General features: G+C 34.8%; 1 protein-coding gene across 13 annotated transcripts in view; it reads right to left on the minus strand.

Moving 5' to 3' along the window:
• Nucleotides 1–18637, minus strand: part of EML5 (EMAP like 5) — a 138059-nt gene that overhangs the window by 73481 nt on the left and 45941 nt on the right. For 12 of the 13 annotated variants that reach the window (XR_013929399.1, XM_080395102.1, XM_080395101.1 and 9 more), the window contains exons 3-8: nt 16225–16323; nt 15592–15660; nt 12893–13078; nt 4964–5099; nt 1846–2047; nt 595–732 (exon numbers count right to left, since the gene is read on the minus strand). Coding sequence is in view for 12 of the 13 variants with exons in the window: in XM_080395100.1 (XP_080251226.1) it covers nt 595–732; nt 1846–2047; nt 4964–5099; nt 12893–13078; nt 15592–15660; nt 16225–16323 (830 nt within the window). In the remaining variant the exon portion in view is untranslated. Of the gene's footprint in view, nt 1–594; nt 1788–1845; nt 2048–4963; nt 5100–12892; nt 13079–15591; nt 15661–16224; nt 16324–18637 lie in introns of those variants that run through there. The other variant, XM_080395092.1, reaches the window with a different exon arrangement.

Here is an 18637-nt window from a genome sequence, read left to right on the forward strand (position 1 = left end):
TGGCCAAAAAAAGAGAAGGGAACACTAACACATGGAGATGTTGCACTGGGCTGAGGGAGAGGGAAAAAAGGAACTGTTCAAGCTAGGTCCACAGAAAAAGTTAACCAGGTAGATTACTAGATCTTTGTTCACTCGGAAGAAAAACTTCACTAACATGAGAGACAGATCTCATTTTCACTTTAAAACTGTGGGATCACAGCCGCAAAGCAGCGCTGTGTTTGTATGCATGATGTGCTGACAGGAGCATTCCAACACATGGAAACAATTTAGGAAGTAATGGAGATATATTTCTTAATAATTTAAGAATAATCAGTAAAGCTAAAACCTGAAGTAAAACACTTCCTAGAAGACTGCCATTCTTCGCAAATAGACAAATATACTTTTTCAAATGTGTTGTTATGGAACAACATGAATACATGTAGCACACACATTTAAAAAAATCTGAACACCCTCAAGATCAGTAATTTAAAACAGAAATGTAAGCGATCTCATGTATGGTCACTACAGTGCCAATATCCATACAATTTATAAAAGCAATTACATAACACACTTGAAAGAGTTAGTAACACATCTATTTTTAATTTTGTAACATACCTGACTCGAAGCACAGTGAATGAGCCATCTTTCATTCCAAGAGCAAGATGGATTCCATCAGTACTAACTGCAGCACAGCGAATGGGTTCCTCCATGTTGCACCGGGCAATCAGAGCATGGTCTATTAAACTCCAAATTCTAAAATAAAGATATAATTACAAATGTAAGGAGTGGTTTGTAGCGGTGTCATAGATATCATAAAGCCTCCAATTTCCGCAGAATGCTGGACATAGTAGTGTCCTATTCTAAAATAAATTTCCATAAGGAAAATCTAAGACAAAAGTGTGAATTTTGCATTCAGCAGTGAATATTCTTATATGTAAAATAGTGATTTTTTACATATCTAATTTAATGACAAAATGCAGGGGCAGAATAATTTTGTTTCATTTTCTGAATATAAAAAGAATGACATAACAATATATACTGTTAGATCACTCTGAACATTCCACTATTTTGCTAATCATTTTAGCCAAGAAGAACACTAAAGAACAATTAAAGACTTTGCTCACTGTAAACATAGCCTTTCCTATTAACAAGTAATTATTATCCTTACGTATAACTAGACAATATTATAACATGTAAGTTCTTACTACAAGATACATTACAACATCTATAATTTACAAGATATATTTGGAATTCTACAGCATTATTTTAATATCCATAATTCAACTACTACTTTGCTTAACAATGTTATGCTTAATTTATTTAACAAAAATGCCAACACATTTAATTTCTAAGAAAGAAGAGAAAAGGTGTTTTTAACACAAAAGAAAGATGACCCTGTAAAAGGGAGTAATTTACTGGGTCTTCTCAGAATATAGATTCTATTTACTGTGCATGCATTAAGTTTGACGAAACGCCCCAGCTAAAAGTTAATTTGCAACGTGACAAAGTGAGTATGGCAAGAGTAAAAATTGTAAGTTTTTTTTACAATGTTTTTTCATTGTAACCTGTGAATACCTAACATAACTCCTGGAAAGGAAACACACAGAGGATACCTGTGTATGAGTGGTTAATGTTAGGCTAAATGAAATTTGTTCAAATGTTGTACATTTCATCTTTGTGAAATATGCATTTCCACTATATTTTATTACTAGAGAGTACTAATTTCATGTATAACTTCATTGGCTCAGCAGCACTTCAATGCTGCATTTTAATACCTTTTACATGTACACATTTCAATAAGGCTATCTACAAAATTAATTGTTTGTATAAAACTGTATGCAGTTAAACAAACAAACAAGATTTAACCTGACTGATCGATCGTCACTTCCAGTCATTGCTAGTGGTTTTGTAGGATGGACAGCCAAAGCCCACAGCTCCCCTTCACAGTGCCCCTGCATTATCAGGAAAGGCTTATTACGCTCATGCACCACAATTTCAAAAATTTCACTATCCTGTGTCCCAACGAGTATGTGGTCTCCTCTCCAGCAAACACTTCTTACAGACAGACCTGTAGAAGAGATTATTACCAGGAAATACACCCTGAGAATTTGTGAAATAAAGATAACATAGCACATGACAAAACATGAAAGAAAATATCAAGAAATATCCATATACCTTCTCTTACTCCTACATTTACTCTGTTTACCTATTCCATATAACAGAGACTGCCCTTGAAACATTAACATTTCAAGCTTAGCATTACAAAAGTTCTAAAATAAATAAAATGTGAGCCTTATTTTAATAACGGGCATGTACCCAATTCTTGTATTACAAGATCTCTGACAAAGAAAAATAATACTGACATTTGCATCTGAAATTACACATTTAATATCTTTAATCAAAGGTAGCAGACAACATAAATTACAATTTCTGATCAAACCATGGACCTTAGTACTAGCTAGATGAACATAAAGTATTTGACAGCAGCATTGGTGGAACATGCATTATATGTAGGACTGTCAAAAAGCCTAATTCTTGCCAGCTTGTTTCTGAGATGCTCCCCCTAAAGCAAATCTTTGTAACATCTTAATAGTATCTGGAATTATTTTTCCCACTAAATAGAAAATAAAAATAAATCAAACAGAAACGACATACAGAGAGATGAGAAGGGTTTATGATGGAATTTAACATGTATTTCTAGACACTGAATTAGTTTCCAGGCTTACAGTGGAAATGAGCACTCAAAAGCTGCACTTTTTTGTAGATAAGGTTGGGAATAATAAAATGGAAGTTAGGACAGTTGTATACTGTGAACCCAGTCTAGTCTTAGATGCCCAATCTTAGCAGTGTGCACCTTTTAAAACAGACTATATTTATCACATTCTGATGGTGCAACTCAATTTTGCCAATTTAAAGTGTAGATAATCAGATAGTAGCAATGCCTAATGTAATCCCCTTTGCCTAAACACTGAATTTTGTTGACAGTAGCTCAAAAATAATCTTTGAAAAACTACTCTGAATTAATATGTGAGAAAAATTGTATCTACTGGATGAGAGAAAGGAATAATGCAATGGTGTGAGTTGATGTACTGAAAAAAAGGAGGTTTAACTATGTAGAGGGAAAAGAAGAGCCTTCTGTTATTAAATCTACATTGGAAAAACTTTGCAAGACTCGGAAACAGTGAATGGGTTATTAGCAGTCCAGTTTTATGCATTTGCACTGATGGTTTTATTCTGACAAAGGTGGCTTTCAAAGCAAAGGTCTTGATCATGCCTACCTACCATATTTTACATCACAAGATAGCCTTCAAATGTACAAATAAGACTCCCTCCATATGAACAGAACTGTAAGATGTGATCCAGGATTGCGTTCAGTGCACTCCCAACTGCAATACAATGTCCAGTCCACTGAACCAGACTAGACCTAATGCCCCTCAAACGCCCTTCAAAATGTGTCTATTATGTTACTCTACCTCCACACCAGCTGCTTTGCTTTACAGATTTGTTCCTACTGTGCTGCACGGGTGAATATAACCACCTTACCATTCAGCCCTATAATCAAGACATTATATGGCTGTATTGTCTACAGTGATTAAAAAGTAAAGAAGGAAACAATCAGAATCTTTGATGAAGGATGATTAAGATACTTGTTTTAGTAATTTGGAGCTTCTTATTGGTGTTGGTAGATATTTTGAAAAGCAGTTTGACTACTTGCAGAAGTATCTAGAGCTAACTGCTCTACGAACCATGCACAAGGATGCAGAACTTGAGTTCATGTTCACAGATTACCAAGAGGTAAGGTATAGCAGCAGCAGAATAAGCAATTAAGAAAATGAGTAGAAGGACAGGTCATAAAGGCAATCCTCAAAAGGATACAATACGAAAAAAGACTGAAGGGAAGAAATTCAGAAAACTGAATTTATTAAATTCAGCATTTTTAAGAAGCTATTAGTTCTGTCAAGGGCATCTGACAAGTCAAAAAGCGAGGAAGGCGTTCACGTAAGTGACAAAAGAAGAACCAAAAGAGTTCATGGCAAGAAAGTTCCATCAAAAGAGAGGCAAACGGGAGTGGAGAACAAGTTGGAAAGAATTAACGGGGAATGAAACAAAGCTTTCAACTACATGCAACAGAGCTCAAAAACAGCAGCTGAGTAAAATTCAATTTAAAACAGAGATGGTGTACTACAGGGCATTTAAAATGGAATGAGTTCCATCTCATTGCAATATTTCATAATCTTGGTGGGAATGTGAAGTCAATTACAGGATAAGAAAATTTAACTTGTAATCAGTTGTTTATTGATCCTGAATATCTGATTGCCATCAGACATTCTAGCACATTGCCAAATTTATGGCAAGATACTAGAAGATAACAAAGTGACTGGGGGCAAAGAAAACCAAATGCCAGCAAAACCAATATCGTAACTGACATTACTACTTTAGCATACATCTGAATTCTCTTCCTGAATCACTACAGCAACAATATCTAGAACACTGACAAAACATGCTACAGACTGCTAAATGTAAAATTTTAGCATGCCATAAACTGTAATTGAAATCATAGGTATAATGTGTAAGCAGTGTTCTAAGCCCTAAGAAACTGTAGGTAACTTCCAAATAGTTATGAAAATTTGTGTAACTAGCAAATGCAATTTTTGTACTCCACTGTTTTACATTGTGGATCTCACTGTTGCTTCTAACTTCTCTTAAAGCATTACTGTTTCTAGGTAAAAGCCGCTGTGCTATAGAAAGATGTGCATTTTATTGGTTTAAAAGAAAAAAAATTACAACTTCATATTATGTTTTACAGTAACTTTGAAGTACTATGGAACCTTCATATGAGTAGGCACGATCAAATTTCTTCCTTCCTAGCAAATAGTTCACAGTAACATACAGGAAACAACCTTTTAAAAGTCCTTTCTTGTTCAAAAGACTGGTAAATTTCCTATCTTATTTGTATATGAAAAGTGACAAACTTCTTTTTTACCTTTATATCCCTGGTCTGTTTCCCTGAGATCTATCACAGTAATTGGTTTAAAATTTAAGTCCCACAAGCGAACACAGCCATCCCTGCCACCAGTGGCAAACCCCTCTTCGCATGCGTTCATACTGAAAATTCCTGCCTGAAGAGAGAAGAAAGTTGTTTTTAACAGTATATAAATATTAGAGATACCATTAGGGAAAGTGGAACTCTCGTCCATGCCAGTATTGATTGTCTTCCTATGTGTTACGCTGTTGAAAATAGCATAAACATGCAATTAATACAAGCTTTAAATATGAAAGAGTCAGAAATAGAAACAAACTCAAACCAAGCAGAATTCAAATTCAATGATAAACAGTAAGGTAAGAGAATTGTTGTAATACTGCTTTCATCCTGAAGATGATGATCATAGTGATGCTGCTTCTTATCCCTAGAAACGAGTTTGTTTAGTTTCGTATCCTCTTGCCTTAGGATCTGGTCCAACTCTCACAAATGTCAGCAGGAAGATTTCCACTGATCTCCCTTAGGCTTGGTTCAGGGCCTTTGTTGCAGCTTCTATGCAACCAGATAAAAAACATCTGGGACTGTTTAAAATTTTAAGCCAAAGACTACTGATGTAAAACTTAAGTTTAGAAGCAAAATATAAGAAAAACAGTGATTTCTTTACAACATTTAAAAATACATAATATAAACTCATTTTAAAATTAGATATCAGGAAAAAAACCCCAACATATTTTCTTTAATTCACTTGATACAAGTTTTCTTCAGGGTAATGAAGAGATAAGGAGGATATATCCATTATTAAAATCAATATACTGTATCACATAGCCACTATATTTGATGTATGCTATTTAGATAATGTATCATGTTTACACTTACTTACGTAAGTACACACGTACTTACACAACTCGTTAGTCTTATTTTCAGTAGTAGCTCACACATTTCAGTAAGCAAAGCTACTGAAAGGGCAACTTTGGCTAATAAGCCTACAAGATTTTTTTTTAAAAAATGTATTTTTATTGAAAATATTTAATATTCAGCTATGACAAAAGAAAACAGGAGAGCATTAAAAACGGTGGAAGGGAAAATCTGTCTCTAACTCCTGCACAAAAGAAGGTAGAAGAGCCAATACCATACATATATCTTCTAGAATACTTTATGAAATTTCAGGTTTGTAAACTTCCAATAGTTTCTTTGGCTGGGGGTCTGAATTTCACAGTAAGAAAGCACAGTAAATCCAAAAGTGAAAGCAATTTGCAAAGGACAGATTGGCTTTTGGGAGAAGCTGTATACTTACAGAACAAATTAGCATCCAGTGTTGTGGCTTGTGAGAATTCCCAAGTACTCATGAGTATTCTCTCCTACTAATCTGTTTTTTCTAAAATTATAACTAAGGAAAATATCGTAATAGACTAATCATAATATGGACTGTGTTTGCTTCTCCAGCATCAAGTAGAAAGAATATCACTTTCCAACTTGAGAAAAAAGAAATCTCTCTGCTTTCACAAAAAAAGCATATTAGAATGTCAAATGACAATCAAAATTTAAATACTAGGGTGACAGAACTCAAATTTCTTGACATGTCATGTCCATCCTCAGGATACAGGCTTTTAAGACAAGCCATATTTTCAGGAGGAGTATCTGCCTCAACAGAAGTGTAGTGCAATTTTTAAATCATAAGCAGATTAAAAGGCTAACTCCCATTATCTCTAATGTCCTGAAAATCCTCTTTCTGTTTCTTTAGGAGCCTAGAGATTTTTGAAAATACTACTCAAACTGTATTTTTTTTTTTTGGGGGGGGGTGTGGGGGGGTGTGGGGTGGGGTGTGGTGTCTGTTTGTCTGTTTTACTGCATTAACTTTTCAGTGCCATTAAGCAAAAAAAAGGCTAGAAGAATTTTGGCTCATTTTGTACCATATACTGATTTCTGACCAAGTTCTGGCATATTTAAATATTTTAAAGCTCTTTTTGGAATGCAACCTTGATAATAGAATTATTCCCTTTCCTTTAATTAACTCATTCTGAATTCCATGATTTAATTAGTCAGTATTAAAAAAAGAATCAGACATTTGGCCATGTGGGAAGCTGGCTGAATGTTCTGAAGATAAGATCAAGTGGATCCAGGATTAATCTGTTTTCCATTTCACAGAATATTCTTATCTTGAAAAGGACATACTGGTTGTCAAGGAGATTTCACAGATGTTATGCTTGCTCAATCTCTTGAAATGTAATAGGACATTCTCATTTCAGTCTATGTGCCACTGGAATAGAATTATTAGATGAAAGCTACAAAAAAAGTGCCTTATTAATGGAGACTGTAAGTACCTAATGGAAGAAGCTGAGCTTAGCTAGTCTTCACTTAATTGTTAGGCTCACACTTAATGAGGAAAAGACAGTTTCTTTACTCTGGTAGCTTGGCCAGTCATAATTCTTCCACTAAATCTTTCCTTTTAGGAACTGCCAAGACTGTTAATGCAACTCAACTTTGGACTCTTCATGCTTCTCTTAATCATTCAGCCTGAAACTGTCATTAACATAATGTGATTCTTGACAGTCAATAGCCTTCTACCAGAAATGAGAGGCAAACAATTGCATTGACTTTGTTTGATCCAACTGAATAGCGTGAGCAACAAAGATCGACTGTGCTCCTGAATCAAAATATAGGGTGTAGATAAGTCTTCCACCTTAAAAGTTACGAAGTTTGACATACAGACTGCCTTATTCTGTTATAAATTTTTCATTACACTTCCTAATGAATGGAAAAATTCTGGAAATAACGCCTCAAATTGATCAGCAGTCTTCTCAGAATGCAGAATATTTCCTATTTTTCCAATATAACCAGTTGATATCACATCTGTGTTCCCTCAAATTAAAAAAAAAAAAAAAAAAAAGGAGTTGAATGAGAACAAAGAAATAAATGCCCAGATTTATCAGAAATGATAGTTCAAAGCTGGAGAAGTACAAGAACTTGACAAAGATGGTCTCTATTGCATGAATATTTTGCCACTCCTTATATCCAAGAAGCTTCCAATAGTGAGGTAGTCTCAGTGTTTCTATTGCTGCTGTACCTATCTTGCCTCCAATAGACAAAAACCACGTGTAATTTATCTAAATGCAATTGTTTATATAAAATCCATCACACTAACTCTGGCTATGCCATTCCTAACACACATGACTGCAGTTTGCTATAATTAGTATCAAGCTTGAAAAATCCTATGGAAACTTCAGAAGTGACTACAGCTGAGCAACACAGAGAACAGAGACATTATAACAGTTCAGTAAGAACCCCAGTGCCTCCTTTTTACTCCTAGACACAATTCAGGGCATAGATGCTACCATGTAAAGCAACATGTATGTTCAGCACTTATCCTAAGACGCTGTCTCTCCCAATATATACTGCATAGCAAGGAAATGGAATGCAAACATTTAAGGTTGGTGTCAGTAAGTCTACAATAGAGAGCCATTACTGTGAAATTTAATCTTCCTATCTAACAAATCACCCACAGAACAGTTAGAAAATGGGTATATTACTACAAGAATTTAAAATAGTTGCCTATAAGCCTCTCATTGGCTGAAATAAATGGACAGTTACCTTTCAAATTCATGACTAGTCTAAGCAGTAGGAGAAAAACACGCCATAACTTAATGTGTTGGTACATGATACGAGCTTAAAACCATTCATTTAAGTTCATTATATTGTTTCCATCTATATTTAATCAGTATTCAGCAAACTGACAAAGGCGTGCAATAGTTTTAACAGTGTGCCTGTTATTTAACCTCAAGCCTGTTATTTAACCTCAGTTTCTGACATCAATCCACACAACTTTAATGTGCACCTCTGAAAGACTATCTCAAAATAAATTATTCAGCTGCTGAGAAAGCATCTTATATACATTTACTATGCAAGGCAAAGGCATAGCATACAAGAATCTTTAAAACATACAGTGTTTTTAAATAAAGATGCTATTTTGGTTTAGTACCCAAGTAACATCTTGTGTGTATATATGTATCTTAACAGTCATGGTCTACCTTGAATTTAGAACATATAAGATGATAAAATAAATAGAAGACTCCATAGTCTGTTCTTTGCGCTGGTACAAAAATAAGACATCTAAGAAACTGTATTTTTTTTTTAGCCAAGGTATATGTTAACTTTCCAGAATCAGATGCGCTGCTTGCAAATAATCTCCTGAAGTACTACCAGTGCCAGTGAACTTACATATGCTTTCATGTTGCTCTGTTTTCTTTCTCCCTTTTTAAGCTTTCATTATTAGTCATATTATTTAGGAGATATCAGCAAAACTAGAATTTGAGATTCCCATTGCTATCCAGTGTTCCCTGCGCATGAACTCTGTGTCTTTACTCTTAACCCCTGCTCGTTTCCATCTTTTTCTACTTTTCACCCCTACTTCTACTTTAAGTGAACTCTCCAGTCCTATTCCAACTAATTCCCCAGTCATCCCAACCTATTTGCTTTCAACTTTGTTACTACTCAAACTCAGATAGGGATCTGCTGGAAACTATTCTTTCTTGTCTACAGTTCTTAGTATTGCTGTGACAGATGACAGATTATCTGGCTTAGCTGTGAATTCTTATTTTGCTTGCTAGTGTTAAAGTTGCTGTCTGTTTCCTCAGTTGCTTATACTAGGACAGCATGGCTTATTTTTCACATTGAATTACTCATAAAATGAAAAATGTTTTCAGCTAGGGTAACTGTAACAAAGATAGCCAAAGTTTGGAGAAGAACCCATTTTCTATATTAATGTAGACCACTGCCAGCTGGATGAACTATATCCTCATATCACTAATGTACTTTAGAAAATGTTTCCTGCATCTCAGATACCTACTGTTTATGCTGCAAGAAAGGAATACATGGTACTTTATGCAAATAATAAGACATGCCTTCCTTGAATAAATTTGCAGTTTAATTCAAGCCTGTCGAGGAGTAATAATGCAGGGTGATAAACAGGCATGCAGGGACAATTCCAGCACTGTCATATAGTCTACAAAAATCTGTATCAATTCCCTACTATGGGCACACTGTGCTTTTAACACATGTACATCACAAATGTTATCATTTACACTTGCATCTCTTTTTTAAAAGAGTGGATGAGAAGCTCCATTGATAAATGATTTCTGAAATTAAGTATAAAATAACTGTAAAACATGATGGTAATAGTTTAGTATGGTTGAAGCGGCACTCTTACTCCAAGCTGCTCTATTTTGTGCTTACATAGTCTGACAACATTATCCTTTAAGGTAGTATTCTTCTGGGGGAAAAAAAAAGAAAAAAGAAAAAAAAAAGGGTTAATTTTGTTGGAAAGTAAGCTTCCAGAAGAGATTTTATTGTGGTTTTTTTTTCCCCCCTGAAATTGGTGAGATTTGTAGTGGTTCTAATCTCTTCTGAAAATCAATTCCAAAGCCACGGACTAGTGCCCTTACTTAATTTTCAGTACTGGAAACTACAACTCCATTGAGCCTAAAGGACAGAAGCAGAACTAAAAGGCTAGATGAGACCTACTCCAAGGTCACCTGAGCTCCATCCACCGACGCTACTGAAAGTAAGGAGCAAGGCACTTCAAATTTGATCTTGTGGTCAACAAAGAACCGACACAGCACATAAGCTAATGGAGCAACAAGCTCTCATCATCCTACTTTTATCAGTTGGGTCATTTCACACTGAAACAGCTGAAAAGCACTGCGTTATTCTGAGAAATAAACTATTGGAACTCTAACACTCCAAGTAACAAATACATGAATATACAGGACTGGTGTCTACTACAGCATTTAACAGGATGGGAGTGTATTTTCCTGATCAGTTTCGGATAGAAGACAAAGTGCATTCTTGCCTCTGGGAATCCAGGTGTGCATATGCAGTATAAGCATTTTAAAAATTTTACTTCCACTAACTTCAACATCAAAAAGTAAATGTGCACATCACCTTAGGAAAACACAGAACAGAACACTATTGAATACTAAATATGAACACTAAAACCAAATCTGAAGGTATAGAATAAGAATCAGGGAATATTTGAAAGCTAAAATATACCTTCCTACTTCTTGGTTTATAATTTGGGCTTTCTTTAATATATTTAGTATTTCTATAGATGCATATAGGAGGGTATGCATGTGTGTATATATGTATTTTAATACACATAACTTACATGTATGTAATGAAATCTCAAGTGCAGAACATAGTCTAGGTTATGTTTCCCACACTTATGTTCTTCATAACTTTATTTTTGTTCATAATCAGATACACTGTCATTATACAGCTGTCTGAATAAGCAGTCCAATCAATTTTAAATTATTAGTTAATTCAACAAGCTGCAACCGTCCTGAATGTACATTTCTAAATCATCAGTAAACCAAGAGTCTCCTTACTACAGACTGACTGCAACCTCTCCCACATACATATTATTCATCACTTTGGGTCCCCTCCATTCTACCTGTTCAAATCATAAAGAGTGATTTTAATACTTCAGTTATATACATCATCCCATCCAGTCCAATACTGCCAGTTAAAACAAACACATTAATGTAAGAAAGAATAATTGCTATTGATTTTACCTAGAATTTCAAAGTTGCAATATAGGAACACATATGCTTGTGTTTTCACACTATTTTCAATTGTTAATAAGAGAACTTCAAACATTATCTAGAAAGTACAATGCTCTCTGAAATGAAAATCAACCTTCAACCAGCAAATAATATAGCTTCATAAAGTTACCTTGGCATTTTCATGCTGCTTAGGTTAAAACCACCAGAAATTGATTTGCTTTGTTTTTGAATTGATACTTGGTCAAGTTAGAAATTGAATCTTGCATTATATAACCACATATGACTTACTGCTATGACAGAAAATGAAGACTCTCATAGTCTGGCATACACAAATTAGATTGCAAACCACTAAGTGTTTTTTTGCTACCTACTTTAATCGCAAAACCATATGCTTTGAAAGAATATGGAAAATAAAATAAAAAAAATATGCAGCAAACCCATAGTTACTTCATAGTTACATTAAACATTTTGATTAAAAGTAAAAGGAAGTCTTACCAAGCACTTTTGAAAAAATTTTATTACACTTTCACTGATATGTCTTCACTTTTCAAAGCTGTATACTGTTCTAAAAAGCTGAATGAATACAGTAAAAGGCAGAAACATAGGTCAAGGAAGAGTGATTGAATCGAGCTAAAATTACTTAAAACATATGTGTCTACAAACGAGATAGGCGTTTGGGCTTACATTACAGTTCATAGAATCAATGGACTCTAGAGTTACCAGACAACCAGCCAGCAGGACTCAGTTCACAAAATGACAGAATAGTTGATGTTGGGAGAAAACTGCAGAGCTCCTAGTTCAAACCCCTGCTCAAAGCAGGTTCAGATAACAGCAAGTTGCTCAGGGGTGTGCCCAGCCATGTTGCAAGTGTCACCAAATGGACAGAGAAGTGGATGGAGTCCACAGCCTCTCTGCCGACCTGTTTCTTTGTTTCAACACCAATTGCCTAAATATAGGTGTCCAGGCCACCTTAGATGCTTTTGGATTAATGAGGCATCCACAAAAGAAAGTCAGACAAAGCAGATCCCTGTTCTTTGGGGGCAAGCAGCTATATACTCAACTCTGGTATATAAAATGTCATTATATATACCCACGCATGGTAATTGAACAGACTAATACATGTCTACTTAAGAGTAAACTTAAATGCATTCCAGGCTTTATTGATTACTAAGTTCCTCATCAATGATAATGGGAGACATAAATAGACATCTGAATGTATTTCTCAGTCTAGCACTCACTTTCTACCGTAACAGCAATCATAGGCAACAGTCACTGAAATTTTTTAGGAACACAGACCACGTGATCTTGCATTGCCCTTTCCAGCTCTCCAGAAATCTATCTAACATTTTATATTAATTTAAAAAGATATACTTACAGCATGTGCTCCCTGTATTGTCCGTACAAGGTTGATTCCTTTCCACACATATATATCTCCATTCAGTGCACCAGAATATGTCACTTCATCCCTGGCACAGGCTAGGCACAATATAGTTTGGAGATCACCAGTTTTGCCAAAAACACCACGTTTTGGTGTCAATGAATTGCCACACAAGCTCCAGAACTGCAACATAAAGTGATTTAAAAAAAATGGATACTTCGCTAATATCCTGTAATTTAATGCATACACCTGAAAGAGTAGTACCTTACATCCAAAAGACAACATCATTCATACCATTTTCCCTGCTTCAGCTCTCCAGTTGATTAACAACTTTTTATGCTATTAACTAACTTTATCTTTCTATAAAATCAGCATTAGCAGACTAGCTGGGAAGAAGTTTCGGGTTATCAGTATTAAATCAAAAAAATATTTCAAATTATAACTTGTGAGTCAGTTGTATTTTCAGACATTTTTGAAAAGTGTTTCGTAATAGAATTATCTGATCTGTCTTTGATGTCAGACTTCCACTTTGCAAATGCTGCATTTGTACTTTATGTTACTTTGAGCATTTAAAGATGCAATCTAAGCACGTACATTTCTGATAAGGTTCCATTTGCTCTGTTTGAAAGCAGCTGGTTTTATTATAGACTTACCACTTCTCATCAGAACCACTGATCATGCAAACCAGCCATCTAAGGCGGACATTTTTGAGAACTTTCTAATAAACCATTAGCATGTGATTAAAGCAATCACATAAGAGTGAATTTCCTCCTAGATGATGCAACATGTTCTAATGACTCTGAAACTGAAGACTTGCAAAGTCTATTGAGAGAGCACAATACCTGCCAACCAAATATCCAGCTACACTCCAGTTTCTGAGATCTCCACAAACAAGCAACACGGGAAAGTCAAGAAGCTGCTTGAGTAATGCAGTGCAAAATGTGAAAATGATTTATTTCATCACTGCTGACAGGTTACTCTTACATTGTCTCAGCATATTCCCTGTGTACATGTTTATTTATAATGTTCACATATTTCACAGCAAGTTTCTCTGTTACCAATAATCTATTCAAAATTCTGAGCAGAGACTTCAATTAATACAAGACAATGTTAGCAGTTACAATGAACAGATTTTTGTACCAGCAATACTGTAATTAAGAAATAACCATATACTGACTAGACAAATCCCTGTATCTTAACTAGTATTTCTTTAACCAGAGTGCACAGTTGCTTGAGAAGTAATTGCACAATCACTGCACAAATCAAACACCTAGCTCTAATATAGAAGTAGGCAACATATCTAAAAAAAGTAATTCCTCAATATCAGCCCAGCTGGAATTATCTACATAACTTAGTATTACAAACATGATAGTTATTGATACCTGAAAGAACAAGAAGGGATAGCTTAAAAAAAACGCACAACAAAAATCTCTTGCCTGATCCAAACACCTATAAATCTATAGGATTCAGATTTTTACTTAATGTTTTCTCAAAGGAAACACCAATTATTTTTAAAATGCTATTGGTATTTAAAAAGGCTTCATAGAACCTTAAAAGTTGTCCAGATAAACTTTTGCTTATCTAAATAGATATGCTTTGATATCATAAAGCCACCTTAAATATACTAAATCACGGCTGGCAAATATTAGCTCACTTGGCATAATGGTCCTTTTAGATCTTGAAGTAGAAAAAAAAGATCATTATTAATCAAGCTTATGGAAATCTGTAAATTACATGCTAAACGTTATGCTAAATCAAAGATGTATGCAATCTAGCCAACGTGTTGAACGAGTTTTTTTCAATAAACCATTAATACATATTAATCTAAAATTTTGTTGTATAAAAAGCAACACATTTTTTCCTCGCTATAGGAACCTACACATAAGAGCAATACAGAACTTTCAAGCTGCCATCTACTGCTGTTATGTGGTAACACAGAAGACAGTGCATGGGAAAAGGCAGTGACTTTAGGAAACATATTTTATGGCAGTCAAGCATTGATAATCCTGCTGAAAGAGCTAAACCTGAAAAAAAAGCTGTTTCTGCATGGCAGTTGGTACATGGATCAAACAAAGTGTTTCTATGAAACACTACTTGAAAAAGACATTAACTGTCCAAATTATGAATCCTGTAACAGGTACAGAGTGCTCAAAATGACAAAGGTAAGAAGAACAGCAGGGGGAAAAAAAAGAATTAAAAGAAAGATCAAGCATTTTCCTTTCTTTCCACTGTATCCTCATACTCTCAAACTGTAAGAAATGGTTTTTCAACTCATTTCACCTCCGCAGTGTAACATCTATTGTGTAAGAATCAGAAACTTGTGTATCTGGACTCACCTTAACATAAACATCCTGTTTTTGTTATTTGGGATTTCAAACAGTGTATTTTAGACAACCTAAATTTTAAATTATATTACGATCATTACATACAATGCTACCAACAACTCTTTCATTCCTTCTGTCAGGGCATGAACTCTTTCGAGTAGAAATGGCCTGTTTTCCACTATGTGTATCTTATAAAATGTCTAGGGTAGTCAGGTGTGATCCATGATTCCAGTTCCTAAGAAGTAATGCTATTCTTACAGAAGACTTTTCATATTATAATTATATATTCCTTTTAGAGTCTATTTTACATATTTTATAGAGTATAAACAACTGCAGTTTAAATATTTAATGAATTAACATTTATTTCATTACCTTGATGTGTTTTACACCACAGCTGACGAGCTTGTTTGGCTGGTACAAATCCCAAGAAATATCAAATATCTGCACATAAAAGAACCCAAGGATGTCAGCAGAGATGGCCTTTCTAGTATGGGACAGTTAAAACAGTAAAAACTTGTAGCAAATTAACAGTCTGAACTGCTTTAATTGGAACTATTGGGATGTCTTTTTATAATCCCCTCATTCAATACTGAAATTGCTATAGCTCATATTCTGTTTGGTATTTTTTCCTACAGTAATTAGAACATATGGTACAAACAACATTAAGGTTCACTTAAAGACTAGATAAATTTAAGTGATTATTTGCATTTTGATTTCCTATATGGGGATTAGGGTCTAGGAAGTGTATTAATTTTGCACTTCCCCTACATGCTTACAGTCTCAGCAGACTACAGACAAATAAACAGTGAGTTACACATTCTGTTTTTGAAAGAGAGGTAAATATCTTAAATATCTTTACATACTTTAATACATATCCAAGCTTTATGCAAATTCATTTTCTAAAACAAACTGGTTTTTGTTCAGACATAGTTTTAGTATGTATCGACAGACATGGTTTAACAAACTAAAATTGTATTGACACCCAAATTCTTCAGTTATACTTACTCTGTCTGTATGACCCGGAGCCATTGATAACAATTTTCCTTTTCTCCAGTCCCATACACAAACTGTGTTTTTTGAATCCAAACCAACTGAGACCAAACGCTAAAAATGTCAAAATTAAACAAATAAATAAAATTAACTCAATATATTAATGAAAGGTAGTCACCATTTTGACTGATAACAAATTCATAACGTATTTGAGCTAGTAGCTACATTTTGATATGGAAGAAAACTAAAGATACAACATCTTATGCCAAAGCTTCCATAGATGCTTCTCTTCAGTTACATCATGATCATAAAGAAGAAAGATCTTCTCAGATAAGAATATATTTCTGATTTATAAAGTTTAATACATAAAATTATATACAGCACACATGGCAAGCAGCAGCCAGGAGAAATTTGTTCAGTTTATGCATGAATTGTGACATCTTAATCTGTATAAATGAAAATTTTAGGACAAAGGTTTTTTCACTGTTCAGTAGTTAATACCTGCACACATTAAAGACAAACTGAGTTTCAATTTTTATGTAGATTATCAAAGTGAGTTTGCAACAATAAAAGCAAACCCCAAACTTCATTATTTTTTCCCCAAAGTCAGAAAACTATTCCCAATAACATAATTACTGTCTGAAAAGCTCCAAGATTATGAGAAGAAAAAGAAACAAATTAAATACAAATGCTATCCGTATGCTCTATTTATTAATGCCAATTTCAATTTTTCAGACACTGTAAAGTCCAACCTTCCTATTCCATCTTTGAAGAAACCTTGAATTCATCTCAGAAGGAACATCAGTTTCAATTCCAGCTACACCTCCAAGCAGTTCAATTCCAGTCGTACCACAGAACGAGGGGCATAAATGCAGAATAGTTTTACCACTATGTATATCCATCACAAAAAAATTGGGTGATGCCTTTCCAGACAGAAGCTGATACACGGACTTCTCAAAAAGGGAGATTAAATTATGTTCTTAGGAGAACCGAGAACTAGAAAATCTTGTTACCAACCAGGACACCCCCACAGTGGAGTATAGCCCAGAGAAGAGCAAAAAGCCAGCAAGCTCAGGCAAGAATATACCATAAAGAAAGCTGAACTTCTCTCAAAACCAGAGAGACTGTAGGGTAATCTTGGGTTTAGATAACACAGCTGCACCAGAGAATCATCAGGTTCCCAAGACAATTAACAAAAGTGAATCAAGAATAAATAACGTCTTCCTGAGCTAGCCAGACTAGTTGGGGCTGGGAAAGAGAGTGTGTGTTTGTGGCACAGCCCAACACAAAATATAAAAACTGAACAACTAATAAAACAAACTTTGAAGAGACCTTGAGCTTGACCTCACTTCAATCCACATATTCCTTCCTAGTGACTGGAGATGCCGCCCAGCGTCGTTACAGTGATCACATAGAAGCAAACCAGTAATAGGAACCACATTTTTCTTGTGATTCATCTGTATATTGCAATTGTTTGTGTTGTGATTTCAGTATATTGCTGTATCACTATTAAATCAAAACCCCATGTAATGCTAAATGTATCAAATAAGTATGTTTAATATCAAACATTGAACCCTCTAAAAGAACCTGGTCAGTGACTCTGACAAATTTGGATGTAAAAGGATAGGCAAGATGCAAACAAAGATATTTTGCAGATCTTCCAGAACTGGATTTGTGTTCTACTCTATTTCCATATGGAGACAATTCTGGAGATGCAGATCTTGAAAAACCTGTATCCAACATTCCTTTGAAACCACAAAAAATGCAATGAGAAAGGTGATCATACAGAAATGCTGAGAAAAGTGGACAGCTTAAATTCTGACCATTTATGGCTTTAAACATAAGAATCAGTACTGGGTACTCCTAAAACACATCACAGACAGTGTTTTTTAGAACACAGAGTTAGGGGACTTCAATCCTAACTAAGATATATTTTTGACCTTAAATTATTAAGGCTCTTCAAGAGGAAGTGATGCAAGTTTACACAGACAAGAACAACATAGAGAAAAGATACCCCTGTCAAGTAGAAATTAAGTTCTGTAAAGAAGCTGACTCCCTGAACAATGAGAAATCTAAATGATAAAATCTGTTCTAATAAACTCAAAACCTCCTGAGAACAATTACAGCATGTTTTAACAGCCACAAGTTACAGCTAAGTTACAGCTAGGATTTCCTCTATTTGTGTTTAATAAAGCTCCATGTGATACTGTCTTAACTAAGGACAGCAACTGGTCTCTACAATACATCCTTACTTGAGAAATCAGTAGTAACAGATATTGACCTTTTTAGCAAGCAAAAAGAACTGAGATCATAGCTAAATCTGAACATCACATTGCAAGGCTAAGTGGGAAGGGAAGAAGTGCTGTATAAATCCATGCAAGCAGAACTGCAGAAAGGACTTTCACGGCCAATACCTCTTCAGCTGCTA

Source organism: Falco punctatus, assembly GCF_963210335.1.
Source record: "Falco punctatus genome assembly, chromosome: 7".
Lineage (NCBI taxonomy): Eukaryota > Metazoa > Chordata > Aves > Falconiformes > Falconidae > Falco > Falco punctatus.